The following is a 16,072-nucleotide window of genomic DNA, read 5'->3' as shown; positions in this document are numbered from 1 at the left end:
GTCCAAATGCTGGTTGTACAGTAGCGCCAAATGTCTAAGTGCTTGAATGTTGAGACAAAAGTTATAGAATAGAAGCAGGGCAAGTATGTAGTCATAGCTTCTGGGCAACTGCAGCAATGGAATTTTCTAAAACTACTGTGCTTGCATTGGAATTGTGTTTAACATTTTTGGATAACTTTTTTATTTCTATTCTATGCAACTATGATATAAAATGTATTTACCTATAATTTGCTTAGCAAACGCATCTACTTTATTATAACACCCTCACTAGTTTAACCAATACGAGCTATGAAACAATATTTGAAGTCAGAATACACCATGGCATCAGAATTTGAAAATATTTGAATAGTCTACTGGTATTTTAAAAATGAAAAGTGCTAAGGCAATTGATGTATCTGTTTTGATAAGCAAACTGCCTGGGAGCTACCATCTGCTCTCATGTTGTTATTGAAACACATTGTTGGCACACATTATCCAAGGCTATCTTTGCTTATAATATAGTTTCAAATAAAGCAGCATGTTAAATACAGCTTGGCATATTTAATAATAAACATATATAAAACTAAAGGAACATCTAAAAAGGGTATATTAAATTATCATCATTGTAATCCTGGGGCACTTTACTCTTTCCATGAATGCTTATAGTGGACGTTGATTCTTAGTGGAGTCATTAAGAAAAAAACCTATTAATGTCTAACATTTATCAAAATGAACATCTTGTAATAGAGCATGCACTGCAATAACAATATATACTAATAACATTAAAAATGAAAAAACTTTTTTGTAAAAAGGAGGCAGTTTTATAACATAATTGGATCCTTAGAGGTAAAAAGAAAAAAAAAAATATTCATAGACAAATCTTGAAAATAAACACAGATGCTTACATTATTGTAGATTGCATAAATACAACCACCATGTAGAGGTACATTTAAGCAAGGAAAAGACTCCAATGCATAACTGTACCAGATGCTACAAACCCAGCGCCCTACGTGGTAGTTTTTTTTTTTTTTATGTAAGTTTTACAGCATGATTTATATGCTAAATATTGTCGTTATTTTGTAGCAGCTTGTACTTTGGATATTTGTGCATTTGGTTAATACTGTTTATCTATTCAGTGCTTTAAAAAAACAAAACGTTTCTGAACAACTTCCAATGATATTTTTTGATAACTGTAGTGAATCCTGAGCATACACCTGCTATGTGCATTGAGCCTCTAGGATTAAATTTTTCATAGCCTGACTAAACTTAGTTTGACATACAGTCTTATGGGAGGGGAGAATAAATCATGTTACGATCAAAACAAACAATACTGAAGAAAAAATCCATTCAGACGCAGTATATAGTTATAGTAGTGTATCGGAATCTGCAAGCAATATAAACACATCATTATGAAGCCATCCTTGTTAAAAGTATCTTCATATGCATTCCTTTAACGTGCAAAAAAGCACTTATCGCTCCCATTGAAATCATTGGTACCACTTTTAGCACATGCTCACAGGGGTCTTATTAGACCCGGGATGAAGCTGACTGTCAGTGAGTACATTAAGTCAGAAGACGTGTGCAGCTGAACACATCTATGATACTGCATACAGCTGAGAGGTGGTAAAAATGCAAGGGAAACACAATAACATCTTAAGGGACTTCTGAGCTATCAAATACATTAAAAGTGCATATGATGGCTGAAGTATCCATTCAATAACCAGTAGTATTTTAATTTATTTAAAAAAGAAAATAAATTTAAAAAGTGCTTCGCTTACAGCACTTTTGATCACCCACCGTATTTTGCAACCAAGACTGTGCTATTCTTCCCCAGTGTACGAAAAGATCAGAAGTACTGGAAGTGCCAATGGATTAATATGGAGGTACATACTGGCCTTAAATGAAGTCCTAATGTTAGCTGGCAAGCTATAAGTTATTAGTATAGAGCAGATACCCAACTTTCTTTTGCCACCATATTCGGAAAGGCAGATGGTACCATGCAGAACCTACTGCTCCTAATATCTTGGCAACTCTGACAATCACCCAGCAGTAATTCCAGTCCGCTGCATGTGATACTAACTAGTATTATGTTTTTCTTCAAACAAAACTATAACAGATGAATGCGCTTAGACTCTTTACTTTAGCATTTATGTATTTTGTCAGCTGAATTTCCTTTTATTACTGTTCGTTTTATTTTGAATCAAAGAATACAGTGAACACAATAACATTATATTGTTTTTAAGTCTGGCGTAAGCTTTTACTGCATAAGCTTTTTGGAAATTGCAATCAACCAGCGTTTTCAGTTTTTCTAATTAACGGATTTTAAGCCAGCCATAATTATAACATGGATGTTTTGTCTGCACAATGTGGCTGGCCTTTCCAAACGGATTTTATGCTGGCCTTAGGTCTTGCACACATTACGTAATTCTGGTTTAATAACAGGCAAAAAAATAAAATAATAGTTTTATAGAAATTGCAGATATGCAAACCAATTCAGTAAATGTAAAGCGCTTGAAATCTTAAAATGCCAAAATGTTGAGCTTTAACTGGGTATTGAACTTTAGGATGGAATGTGAGAGAGGCACTACTGCCACTTGTAGGTCTTGTCTTGTAAATATAACTTCAAAAAATGAAAGTCTGCTTGATAAAACCTATGAATAGCAGAGTACTAAATATGTACAACTCTAAATGCTCCATGCGTCTTGATAGAAATTTACCAATATATTTATTGAAACGCTTGTTCCGCTTAATTAACAGTAATTGTAGTGTAGTATGCTAAACAGATAAACCGTATTTGGTCAGTCATTTTATTCTTCGCTCTACAGGTTTAAAAATAAAAAAACCTTTTAAGCTTTTTCAGATTGGATCTGCTTTGTGACTTCATGACAAGTATTCCCAGCAAAAATATGCACACAGAATACAGCAATTTGATATTCAGTTATTTCTTGGAAACGTCTGGGCATTCAACAGCACTAGGATCGTTTCCAATGCTGCCTTTTAGTTACAGGAGTGTAAAAATTCAGCAGAGTAGGTGGAACAGCCCCACTCAAAGTATCAAGTATTGTTTATGTAATTTTCTTAGGTTCCTAATAACCTCCTAAAATGCATTATAGAGTAATAATGTTTTTTTGCGTATTTCAGGTACTACAGTGCTACTATATTCCAAATGTCTGGAGTCACTGATGACAGTCTTGCTATTTGGCTTGCTGCAGTAACGGCATTTACTAATTTCTCTTTTACCCTCTTGGGTGTCTGGCTCGTAGAAAAACTTGGCAGAAGGAAGCTTACTCTTGGAAGTTTAACAGGTATGCAAATCTAAATGTACATGTAGTTTTAACTGGCTTCATTAAAGGCAATCCTACTATTTTAGATCAAATAAAAAAATCATTTACTGACAATTGTTGGTAAAGATATGTTGAAATGTGAGACAAGAACTGCTGGACCACAATATGCCTCTAACTGTCACAGTAAGACAAATCATTATGTCTTAAAATCGTGGTTAGACAATGCAGCTGCCATTTCATTCAAATGTTTAAATGTTTCTGTGCATATTATTATTATTATTTTTTATTTATATAGCGCCAACAGTTTCCGCAGCGCTTAATACAATACATATATTCAAGGGATATGACAAGACAAGGATTCAGACTAAGACAAACCGATACATTAGTTGGAGAGAGCCCTGCTCACAAGCTTACAATCTTGAGAATACTTCTATGCATTTGCCCTTTCGTCTACTCCTCAGCTATTTTGCATGCAAGAGATGTATATCTCCCTGCACATGATATAATCACCCAAATGACTAAATTATATAATCACCCAATCATTGGGTGGACCTAACTTCCACTAATTGGCTGCCCCAAGCAGACATTCAGTGGCAATAAATGTCAGTCCACGGTGGAGGAAAGCAGCTTCAGTAACAGTACAACAGTATAGTGGCTCGGGGGGGACCCTCTGACCAAAGTAGATCAATGAGGAATAGTGCTTCCATCTATAAAGACATTAAATCAGTAAATCAATAATGCAGTTTGGTGTTGGTGCATGGAACAAAAGGACAAAACCTGCTTGGTCCAAGAGTAATATTTTTTATGAAACCTATGAAACGCTTACGTTGATTTTAGTAGGAACACTTTCCTCCGTTAGAGGAAATTTTAGTTTATTGGGGAGGGGGGTTAATAAATGAACCAGCCTCCTATCAGAAGTGGTAGAAGCTAATACAATAAGGGTATTTAAATATGCATGTGATTCTGAATCTAAAACAATCGATTGATTAAGGTCTAAATCTCTACATCAGGAAAAATGGGCAGATTAAATGGGCCGAACAGTTCTTATCTGGAATATATATATATATATATATATATATATAGTGCTCACAGAGTTTAAGGACTTCTTAATATGGATGAGAAGAAACCTCATGGGAGAAAATGCAAAATCAATAGTGACATCTAACATGCAGTATCGTAAAGTTTGGGGTCACAGCTGTTTACCAGGAAAATAAGGACATTTTCTGCTTGGCACACAATATGCCGTTGGAACACAGGTGTGATGTATTCTAATGCAGTCAGAGAATTCCACATCCTTATAGTCCCTACTGTAAAAAAAAAACCAAAAAAAAAACCCTTTCCTTTGCCTTACACTAAATCTCCTTTCCTCCAGTCATATAAAATTGAAATTAAGCAAAATAAGATGGTTCAAAATAATTTTAAAAAAGCATAAAAGTCCTTTGAATCCTGGGTCTTCTAATTTAGTGTAGTAAAGATAGAAAATGAATTTCAATATTTTGCACCTGCCATATCCTTGGTTGTCTGAGGATGAATACATGAATACAACTGTCTGAAGTTAGTTAAGTTTAGTGCACATAGTAATGGCAAACCATAGGATTTATCCACTTAAGAATAAGGACTCACTTACACCATTTTACACTTGAGGGCACAAACATTTTCTCTCCTCATACTGTGTGTACAACACTGTTACAAGGGCACTTTATTTTCAAAGCTTAAATGGGTTAGAATGTTTTTCTTTCAGTCCAATTGCCGTTGGCATTTTATTCCTACGTACCTTTACTGGAGACCTTAATACACATTAAGGAATTACTGTCATTGTCCTTAAAGAATTATAAAAATATTCTTTTAATTAGTTGGAGGAACAAGTCCCTGTTGAACAACGGTTTTATAAGGTAAACAATTTATTTACAGTGAATTTTATTCACTGTATGTTTAAATTTTTTTCCCCACAGGTACAGTATTGGCCCTTAGTGTCCTGGGTTTGGGATTTTTCTTATCTGCTCGGGTCTCTCCACCAGTCACATTTACACCAAGTGATCCCTCAACTTCAAATTCTACTTGCTCAAAGTACAGGTGAAATATTTGGTTTTTTTTTTTAGTATTGTTCAATTAAATGTTTAGATGTATGTTACTTGTTCTACGCTATAAATAAACCTCTTTTTTAAAGTAACAGGTGCTTGTTTTAATTTCATTTTGTCCTTTTTTGTATAAAATGTACCAATTGAGTTTGAATACAGTTTTTATATTAACTTCCTTCCATGAGTTACCCATCCCTGGCAAAAGATAGAACACAAGGTAGGGCAGCCATCTTTAATAAAATATACCATGTATATGTAGTGCACATGGGATTTGGTGAGATGCATAGCTTTGGTTGTTGAGCATAAATATCATTCTTATGAGTTATATTGGGCTATTAGATATAGCATCACAATCAGGAAAGGGTGTCATGTTAACAAGTTCCTCAGGAATAACCTTGAGCTCCTTAATCAATGCTACTTATTAAACTGTAACTTATTCTGTCCTCCATTGATACCATTTTTCTTTATACCAGCCATGGACAATCAAGCTGGTTATCACAACTGTTTCACAACTTGTGCGTTACTTGTTTCTCATTCTCTAGCTTGAAAGCTTGTACGTGTGGCCTTAAAGGAAAAGTCTCACACAACAAATAGTTTTCTCATTGAGCATCAAGTACAGGGCTGTATAGTGTAATGTAGATTAGCACTAACAAAACCCTGGTGTGCAGTCATGGAGGCTGCCACAGTTGTCTGTCGTGATCTTTGGGCTGACTTTCCCTACTCAAACACCACAATGAGTTGATTTTTCTATGGCAATGCTAACACGTTTTAAAAGGAGACAACACAATACTTTGGAAAATTATATATTTTAACCTCTTGTTTCAGTTTGTCTTTGTTCAGTGTAAACTAAACAAAGCCAAGGTACAGCTTTTTTTTGTCTTTCGGACAGTCACCCATTTGTACTATTTTGCTTTTCTCATCTTTTTTTTTAAATCTGTCTTTGTTTTTTATTTTACAGTAGTTTAAAGATCTGTTGTATTTCTTAGAATCACATTCAGCATCTGATAGTGGATTTAATACCAGATATAAGCTAAAGCACAGTTTGACAATAACCGCGGTCAATCAGTAAGCGCAGCCGCGGCTCGCGGTCACTATGGGGAGGAGTGGGAGCGAGTCAGCCAGATGGTGGGGGGGGCTTGTGGGGGTGGAGCCAGGGGGCGGCAAAATTATGTTTTGCCTAGAGTGGCAAAAATCCTTACACCAGCCCTGACAATAACCAATACCTTACAGTGCACAAGCGATTAAAATCCTGATAAATATGTAAATTGCTTTGTTTTTCTATTTTCAATTCAGCTATGTTGTTAAGAATTTCCACCTACAACAGCTAAGGATATAAATGGCTAACTTTTACTCTCAAAAGTGTTTTTATTCATTGTTACTGTGAATGATTCTGTTTTTGCATCCTTTTTTCCCCCAGCTATTGCAATGGATGTATGTTAGACCCCGATTGTGGTTTTTGTTACACAATGAATGGCTCGAATCTTGTTGAATCATCCTGCATCCCTGTAGATTCTGGAACTACTGCAAAATCGGCCTGGGGCAGGTAAATTTTTGTCTGTTTGACAGGTTTTTTTTACCTTGGCTACACATACTAAAATGTATGGTTTTAATTTGAAGTGACTCATTCTATACTTTAGTTTAGCATCATGGTCACTTCTTTATTAGTGAAAGGGAGATAAGCCATTTATAGTGTTTTAAAAGCCTCCTGATGTATAATACATATAGAAACACTTAGGTGGTGCCTCCCATATATGTTCAGAATTAAAACACAAGAGAACAACCAGGAGGTCCCATAAGTACTCAATTTGGCAGGAACTCCCACCTTGAAGGTCCCACCAATTGCCACAGCTGAAATTCATAAATAATGCATTTACCCCTTAGCTTAACAAATTTAAGTGCTTTTTTCCCCAATTAGGGACATTAGCAAAATCCAAGAAATGTTTAGGTTCACGGTACTACATTAATCAAGTATGATTTGTGTCCTATTTGTGTTCGATAAGGCTTACAGAGGACTACAAAGGGACACCAACACAAAAAAAAAAATGCATTTAAAAGCTTTGCAGCATAGATATTAGCATTTAATATTATGCAGAATGTTGATATTTGGTTTCACCTTTAAATCTTTAAATGCTTTACACAAATTATTCTTGGTAACACCCAGGTATTATATATTTAGCAACAAAGTCAGATTTTTTTCTTAACAGGTTATCAGCTGCAAATACCAGAAATATACTTAATTTTAATAAATCTGAAATTATTTTGATTTCTATAGTATTCTAAAACCTTTGATGGCACATAATAGCCACTTTTCCCTGCAAATGGTGACATGTCTCAGTTGACATGAAATGACTGTGTGCTTATGGGTGCTTTGTCAAATATACATGTCAAATTTCTCCATGAGAGTTATGCTGACCTCTCAAATCTTTGGTGAAGCTACAAAAAGGGCTGGGATGTTTGATTATCGTATTTATATTATTTATTGGATGTAGTGATTTTTCTTAGCCTGCACATTGTTTTTATATATTTTGGTACAATAATTGGTGTTTCTGTATTAGCATGGATTTATTGCGGGTGGGCAATATGACCTTCCTAATCCATTTTATAAAATGTAAGCGTATTTTTTTTTCTTTCAGTTGCGCAAATGAAACATCCAAATCAAAAGGTTTATTTTGGGCTTATAACTATTGCCCTACCTCTTATTCCTGGACTGCACTTGTTGGTCTTATTCTGTATTTGGTTTTCTTTGCACCAGGTAAGACTCTAGTAGTGAACTATAATTTGTCTTATTAATGGCATTTTACCACAATCAAATTGACAGCCAGCAAATCCTTTAAAACATTTTTCACTTTTAGTCCCAAAGCACCACTAAATAGTGATTTATGGGTAATAAATGTTTTAGCACAAATTTAACATGGCTGCAGATGTTTGGTGGGATTCTAATATATATTTCCTTTATAGACAGGGTATAGGAGGATCTGTAGCCAGTTTACAATTGTCACTGAAGCCAGGGGATAGCTGGGAGTCATCCCTGGCAGTCATGTTGATATCCTTCACAGGTCCTTCAGAATTAGTCCTTCAAAGCTCCCAGGCAGAAGCAATATAGATAATTTGCAGTGACGTGTCAACTTTATTGGGTGGGAAAAATTACCAGTACTGAGTGTACCTATAAAAAAAAAAAAAAAAAAAAAAAAAAAAAAAGGGGAACGGTGACCAATTGGGAAAGCGCCTGTCCTCTACATGTTGTTCAATGGTGATTGGCTTAACAGCCAGTTTAACTTTTATTGTATGCAGCTGTCCAGGGGCGTACCTAGAGTATTTGGCACCCGGGGCGGATCCTGTATGTGGCACCCCCCCCACCCACACTTTAAAACTACCTGGCCGAAATTTTTTTTATTTAAAGTAAGTAACACACCAAAATAGGACAAAACAATTAAATCACATTCCTATCATGCCTAGGCATACCCAGATTCCAGGAGGCACTCGCAGACTTGGCATGATAGGAGTATGATTGCCCTATCTACCCCTTCTCGCTCCCTTTTGCCCTATCTACCCCTTCTCACTCCCTTCTCCCTATCTACCCCTCCTAACTATCTACCCTCTCCCTCTTTGAAGTTCACTTACCTTTCAGGAGTCCTGCGGTGGGGGTGCAAGGCCTCTGTCTCCCAGCTCTGCCACTGTATGGAACAGTATAGAGTGATGGGAGTTATGATGTACTTTAGAGCATAATTATATAATGAAAAATACATTGGAAATGGTACAGCATAACACCCATCACTCTCACACACTTACCAATCCACACGTATACCAATCCTCACATATATATACCAATCCACACGTATATACCAATCCACACTTATATACCAATCCACACGTATATACCAATCCACAAACACATACCAATCCACAAACACATACCAATCCACACACATACCAATCCACACACACAATAATCCACACACATATACTAATCCACACAAACATACCAATCCACACATACATACCAATCCACACATACATACCAATCCACACACACATACCAATCCACACACACATACCAATCCACACATATACCAATCCACACACATACCAATCCACACATATACACAATCCACACATATACACAATCCACACACATACACAATCCACACACATACACAATCCACACACATACCAATCCACACACATACACCAATCCACACACATACACCAATCCACACATATACTAATCCACACACATACCAATCCACACATATACACAATCCACACACATACCAATCCACACACATACACCAATCCACTCTCACTGTATGCTTTCCTACCTTTCCTCTTTTCTCCTTACAGCTCCTTTTCCTGCTCTTCGCTCCTCTTCTTCAGTTCTTCTGTCTTCTTCCGGGTCAGAGGGCACGGACAGCGGTGGGCGCGGCTTCAGTTTCTGTGCGCCGGGATCTGACAACAAACCCTGGCGCACAACAGCTGTTGCCGCGCGGGTCGCAAGGGAGCGGAATCGGAGGTCTTTAACAGACCTCCGACTCCCTTGAGTGATTTTAAGCCGGGTTCAAGGGAGATCCTTGAACCGGCTTAAAATCACTCAAGGGAGCCGGAGGTCTGTTAAAGACCTCCGATACCGCTCCCTTGCGAGCCTTCTCCTCCAGCGGCGGACATTACTGTCTGTCTCTGGAGGGGTGCCGGGTGCCGGCAAGTTGGCACCCCCTGATGAGCGGCACCCGGTGCGGACCGCCCGCCCCCCGCTAGGTACGCTACTGCAGCTGTCCAATGCTGATCCTGGGATGCTTCTTTTGTTGGGTTTCTGCATTCCCATCAGACCTATGCTATTAATCACAGCCAGTGGCGACTCTAGAAACAATATATAGGGGGGGCACACAAGATACCACAGTCAAACTGGGGCATTCATAATTTCCAAAAGTAATGTGCTATGGAATTATACTTTTGTTATTGGGCTAAAATAATACATTCAACATGGGAAGCCTGAAGCCACAATTGAGTGCGACTAATCCTTGAAATAAATATTATAACACAATAAATAACTTTTCCACTAAATGATTTCAGGGCCTTGAACGTTTTGTCACTACAACGTCAGGAGGGCATTTTATCTCTGGATAAGTATAAATTAAATAATTCCTACTGTAAATTAAGTGCCAGGAAACAGATGACCAAACACACACACCAACACAGGCTCTGTCACACCGACACCCAGACACACACACCAGGACAGGCTCTGCCACACCAACACCCGAAAACACACCAGGACAGGCTCTGCCACACCAACACCTATACACACACACCCGAGGACAGGCTCTGCTACACAAACAGCAGGACACAATCTACGTCACAGACGTCTAAATCAGGATGGATTTTTCACACTGCATTGTCGTTTATACCCCCCTTAGTGTTTTTGCCCCTTGTGTATTGATGCCCCTGCTGCCCATATATATTAATATTAGCCCCAGTTGCTGATAGCAGGTATAGATTAACACACAAACCAAGCTTTGCATGTATAGATCAACTGAAATTCACTTGTGATCTCAGCACTGAAGGTATATATCAAATAAACAGAATCAGACATACACATCCTGTATTTGCAGGTATATAATAGTATATGAAACATAGCATTGCAGGTATAGATCAAATAAATACATGGAAACAGCATTGCAGGCATAGATCAATTGGAATTCACATAAAAACAAGTCATTAAAAGGTATATTTAAAACCCCCTAAATTACAGGCATAGATCACAGATTGCACACCCCAAAGCCAGCCCTGGCGTCCACACTGCCCACACAGCAATCACACTCCTATCATACCCAGGCAACCAGTAAATGCTGGTACCTAGGCGTGATGGGACTGTGCTGTGATGGCTGTTAGTAATCACACTCCTATAATGCCAGGTCAGCCAGTACATGCGGGTACAGGGTGTCTGTAAGTGATGTGTAGACCCCATATTGCTGGCAGCATCAATATGCAAGGGGGGCAGCTAGCTAGGTTTCAGCATGTACTGGCTGACTTGGCATGATAGGAGTGTGATTGCTAACAGCAATCAAAGTCCCATCATGCCTAGGTTCCAGCACTTATACATCCAACCAGTAAATGCTGGAACCTAGGCATGATGGTACTGTGATTGCTTTTAGCAATCACACTCCTATCATGCCAAGTCAGCCAGTACAGGGTGGCTGTAAGTGATGTGCAGACCCCATACTGCTGGCAGCATCAATACACAAGGGGGGGCAGCTAGCTAGGTTTCAGCATGTACTGGCTGACTTGGCATGATAGGAGTGTGATTGCTAACAGCAATCACAGTCCCATCATGCCTAGGTTCCAGCACTTACACATCCATGCTATCACACACACACATTAATTCATATACTCATTCATTAATAGATTAATTCCCTCAATCACGCATACTCATTCAAACACCCTTCCCACCCCCTTACCTGCACTGCAGCTCCTCAATGCCGCTCACAGACTTCAGCAGAGGGCGCAGCCTCCCTCTGCGTTCTCTGGTACTGCACAGAGGAAGCAGGACTGGAGCAGAGTCATGTGATGTCACGTGAACTCTGCTAGGTTCCGCTTCCTCTATGCAGTACAAAAGACCCTCCCACAGGTAAGTAGCAGGGATCGAGGTTGCGGCCCGCGTAAGATCGGTTGCCCTCGCATTGTGACTTTATTCCAAATTCGGCAGGGGGGCAACAGGGGGGGCAAGGATTAACCTAGGGGGGGGCAATTGCCCCCCTTGCCCCCCATGTAGCGACGCCACTGATCACAGCCATAAAGCAAAAGGACACAGCCCAGGAGCTCAGTATCTCTTAAGTAATAGGTATTTGAGTGAAACTATAGTTTTTTGCTTAATTATATAAAACAATGATATTCAATATTTGTGTTACTTTTATAGGAATGGGACCAATGCCATGGACTGTCAATTCTGAGATATACCCACTCTGGGCAAGAAGTACTGGAAATGCATGTTCTTCTGGCGTAAACTGGATTTTTAATGTACTCATTTCATTAACATTTTTGCATACAGCAGAATACCTTACTTACTATGGTACGATAATGTTATTTTAATATCTTTTGCACATATGTCACAGATATGGTTGTAGGACAGTAATCTTACAATATAGCTTATATGAATATGAATTTAAGCAATCTGCTGCCAGTCAAATTCATGACTAAAATGTAGACAGGCTGCAAGCAGAGTAAGGCTAGGTTTCCACTTGGGTTTTTTTTTTTCGAAAACGCCCATAATAACGCCAATTCAGCCACACGGCGTTTTATTAGTGAAAAAACGCTGCAGCCAGATGTTAGCTGTTCTTCAATAGGAAATCGCACAATGCCATATCCACTTGGCGTTTTTCTGTTTGGCGTTTTTTCAGTCCTCTTTGGCGTTTTTCTGCTTTTTTGGGCTCTGTGGCAGTTTTTCAAAATCGCAGCATGTTGACACTGGCGTTTTTTGCAAGGAAATATTGGCGTTTTTCTCCAATAGAAGTCTATGGGAGAGAAAAACGTAATGAAAAAGCCATGTGGGTTTTGCCTTGGCGTTTTTTATGGCGTTTTTTTCCACAGTTACAATGCAGAGGATGGACCCAGTATCTGTGTGTCCTACGAGAAATAGGCTGGAAACAAACAGTTTCACATAAAACAAAGTTCATATTGAATTTTACACCATTTGGAACAAACATGCCATTACAAACAAACATACCCAACTGGATCCTGCGTGCCAAAAGCAACAGCAAACCATTTGCACCATCATTTGGGGCCAATCTTCCTAGAGGAGCAGACATTCGGAATAAAGCATGCCTTACAAACCACAGAAAAGAGACAAAAAGGTCTGCCGGGGCGTGTTTAAGTAGAACTCTACCAAGGAAATGACATCAGGAGGGGGCAGATACTTGCCATTTATCCTAATCCCTTTTAGCTGGGTGACAATTCTAACGTGTAAAGGCTGGAAAAAAAAGCAATTTCCACAGAAAGGCTAAAACGCCAGAAAAAACGCCAAAACGCAGGTAAATGCAGTGGCAGTTTTCTTGGCGTTTTTACTGGCGTTTTTCATCAAGAAAATAACGCAGGACAAAAACCCAAGTGGAAACCTAGCCTAACTGAGGTGTACCACTTCAGAGTCCTCAGTCATGTAAGTATAATGAGCAGTATAATATACCCATATGATGTAAACACTGGTATTATAATGAACTGTAACTGCAGAAGTTACAGACTCCATATTTATAATAAGTTAGTGTACATATACTTAAAAATACTAGAGTAAACTGTTACTGAGGCTCCTTATTATATATATATAGTAAACCTATACTAAATAAAAAGTAGTATATCATAGGATATGATGCAGACAAAGGCTCAAATAACAGACATATATATATACAGATATATATAGGCCAAAAAGCCTAAGGGATATCCTAAGGGATATGTAGATCTATAATGTTAGCCTTTTAGCCCATCTAGTTTGTAAAATTAAAATATGACTTCAAATTTGAACACTAAATGATGTTAATCTGTAATCTTTATACTTCACTTTACAGGCGTCTTCTTCCTGTACGCAGGATTTGCATCTGTTGGACTCATATTTATTTATGGCTGCTTACCAGAGACTAAAGGGAAGAGACTAGAGGAAATTGAATCTTTATTTGAAAACAGGCTATGTACATGTGGTGCCTCCGATTCCGATGAGGGGAGGTATATAGAATATATTCGCGTTAAGGGAAGTAATTATCATCTTTCTGACAATGATGCTTCTGATGTGGAATAATTTTCCTCTGCAGATGCATGCTAATCTTTTAAAAGCCTTCTGGGCAGCTACAGGTGACCTCACAGTCCTGCTTCTGGTCTGGTTCTCTGTATATTTCATAGAACTTACTTAATATTAATTAATTCAGAAGGATGATTTCAACAGCTTAACTGCAAAATAAGTGTATAAAAATTAAAACCTATTTTGTTCTACAAAATGTGTTTTGGTATTAGGACAATCTCCAAATTGTGCTTTGTATGAAGCCATGCATATTTTCTTATACCTCTTTCCAACTTTTTACGGTTTTAAACTGTTTGTAGCTTGCAAGTAATGCCAGCGTCCCAATTTAATTCTGCAAATAGCCAGTTATAGTCTTCCTTTATGAATGGGTGGAAATTACTTTAATATTTACAATAATGTGCATATGATCAAAATCATAAATGGTACAAAAAAAACTTGCACAATTTCTTTTTAAATAGTTGTGACAATTTTTACATAAACAATGTATCCAGGGAAGTTTTCATTGTGTTATTTTATGGTTTACATTTTGTTAGGAAAAATAACCTTAACATTCCTATATAAAAATAGATTTTTTTTCTATACTAAATTACGTTTCCAACATTCAAGCTGAAAAGCAAACATATGAAAGCACAAATATTTTTCAGTTTTGTTACTATGTTTACCTGTAGAGTATTTATTTTTATTTAATTTTTTAAAATACAAAACTGAAATACTTTTTAATTTGAGAAAGTAGGATTGTATATTAGTAGCTTGTACCACAGCTCACAGATGTATATTACATACCAACAGGCTGCATATTGTTATCTAAGAGAAAATATTCCTTCCCTTTAAATTCCTTCCCGTTAAAACATTTAAAAAAAATAAGTTATTCCTTCAAATTAATACATTATTTCTCATTTTCACACGCTTTAATCTTAAAGAAATATGATTATCAAAAAGGCAGATCACAGTATTGCAACTTTATTTGGGAAATGCATTGTAGCTTAATGTAACGATATATATATAGATATATATATATTAAACTTTCTACAGCTTTTGATTTTGTATACACTTCTTGCCTTGGTGAAGTAAAGAAAAACATTTAATATTCTTCCATTAACATTACAGCACTATCCATTTATTATTTTTATTTTTATGTTTTGCAGGAAACTCATTTAAACGGCTTTTGACATATCACTCATGTGTTGGGAATTAGTTAAGTTCTGAAAAAGTCATGTTTAATATGCAATTCTTTCTAAAAGTCTGTCTGCTTCATAATATCAGGTTACTACTCCTGAGCACAGGACATATCAATGTATGCCATATGATTCTTTAAACAAGTTTATATAACTGCAGTTTTCTTTAATCAATATTTTAGCCAAATGTTCTTTTTAAATTACCAATCCATATTTGTACAGATTACATCTATGGACCTTGGGTGTTTAAGTATATCTAAAAAAAATAAAACAAACTCCAGCCAAATTAACCAATACCCTTGCTAATTTAAGCAAGTCCAAAAATTCAACAATGTTAACAAGGGCTGGGAACGCCTCTGTAAATAGAAACTGTATCATGGTATTAAACAATGTTTATCAGTGCAGAAATTACAATTATTTTCTAGAGATCTTTGTATAAATTAGGTGTGAGTCTAATCAACTGTGCCAAATATAAAAGAATGCTTGTTACATATATTGTTATAAATAATTTAGGAACTGTTTAAGTGATTCGACTGTAACCTTGAGTTACTTTTAAAGATTGCCGATAATAAAGATTTCATGTTGTCCCTTATAGTATTTTAAGACATGTTGTGTGGTACAGTCTTCAGTGGATATTCATTAAGCCGTAGCTTGGCTTCCCAGTGCATTAGGAAGGGCTAAACCCGGTTAGTTTCAATTGCTGTAAGGGCTGAGATAGCTGCATAACACTTTAGTTTAATCTGGGAGTTAACTGAAGAACTCTCACTGATTTAGCTGTCCATT

At 37.3% G+C, this 16,072-nt stretch overlaps 1 protein-coding gene across 2 annotated transcripts in view; it reads left to right on the top strand.

Annotated features, from left to right (window-relative positions):
* The window catches only part of SLC2A13 (solute carrier family 2 member 13), a 56,698-nt gene extending 41,149 nt beyond the window's left edge, over nt 1–15,549 (top strand). Inside the window, exons 5-11 of one of the 2 annotated variants that reach the window (XM_053462742.1) lie at nt 3,121–3,284; nt 5,216–5,336; nt 6,759–6,884; nt 7,975–8,093; nt 12,249–12,401; nt 13,888–14,041; nt 15,260–15,549. In XM_053462742.1, coding sequence (XP_053318717.1) covers nt 3,121–3,284; nt 5,216–5,336; nt 6,759–6,884; nt 7,975–8,093; nt 12,249–12,401; nt 13,888–14,041; nt 15,260–15,272 — 850 coding nt within the window. In that variant the 3' untranslated portion in view covers nt 15,273–15,549. Of the gene's footprint in view, nt 1–3,120; nt 3,285–5,215; nt 5,337–6,758; nt 6,885–7,974; nt 8,094–12,248; nt 12,402–13,887; nt 14,665–15,259 lie in introns of those variants that run through there. The other variant, XM_053462741.1, reaches the window with a different exon arrangement.
* The last annotated feature ends 523 nt before the right edge of the window (nt 15,550–16,072 follow it).

The sequence above is a fragment of the Spea bombifrons genome, chromosome 4 (genome assembly GCF_027358695.1).
Source record: "Spea bombifrons isolate aSpeBom1 chromosome 4, aSpeBom1.2.pri, whole genome shotgun sequence".
In the NCBI taxonomy this organism is placed as follows: Eukaryota; Metazoa; Chordata; class Amphibia; order Anura; family Pelobatidae; genus Spea; species Spea bombifrons.
This window is presented reverse-complemented; position numbering and strand designations above follow the sequence as displayed.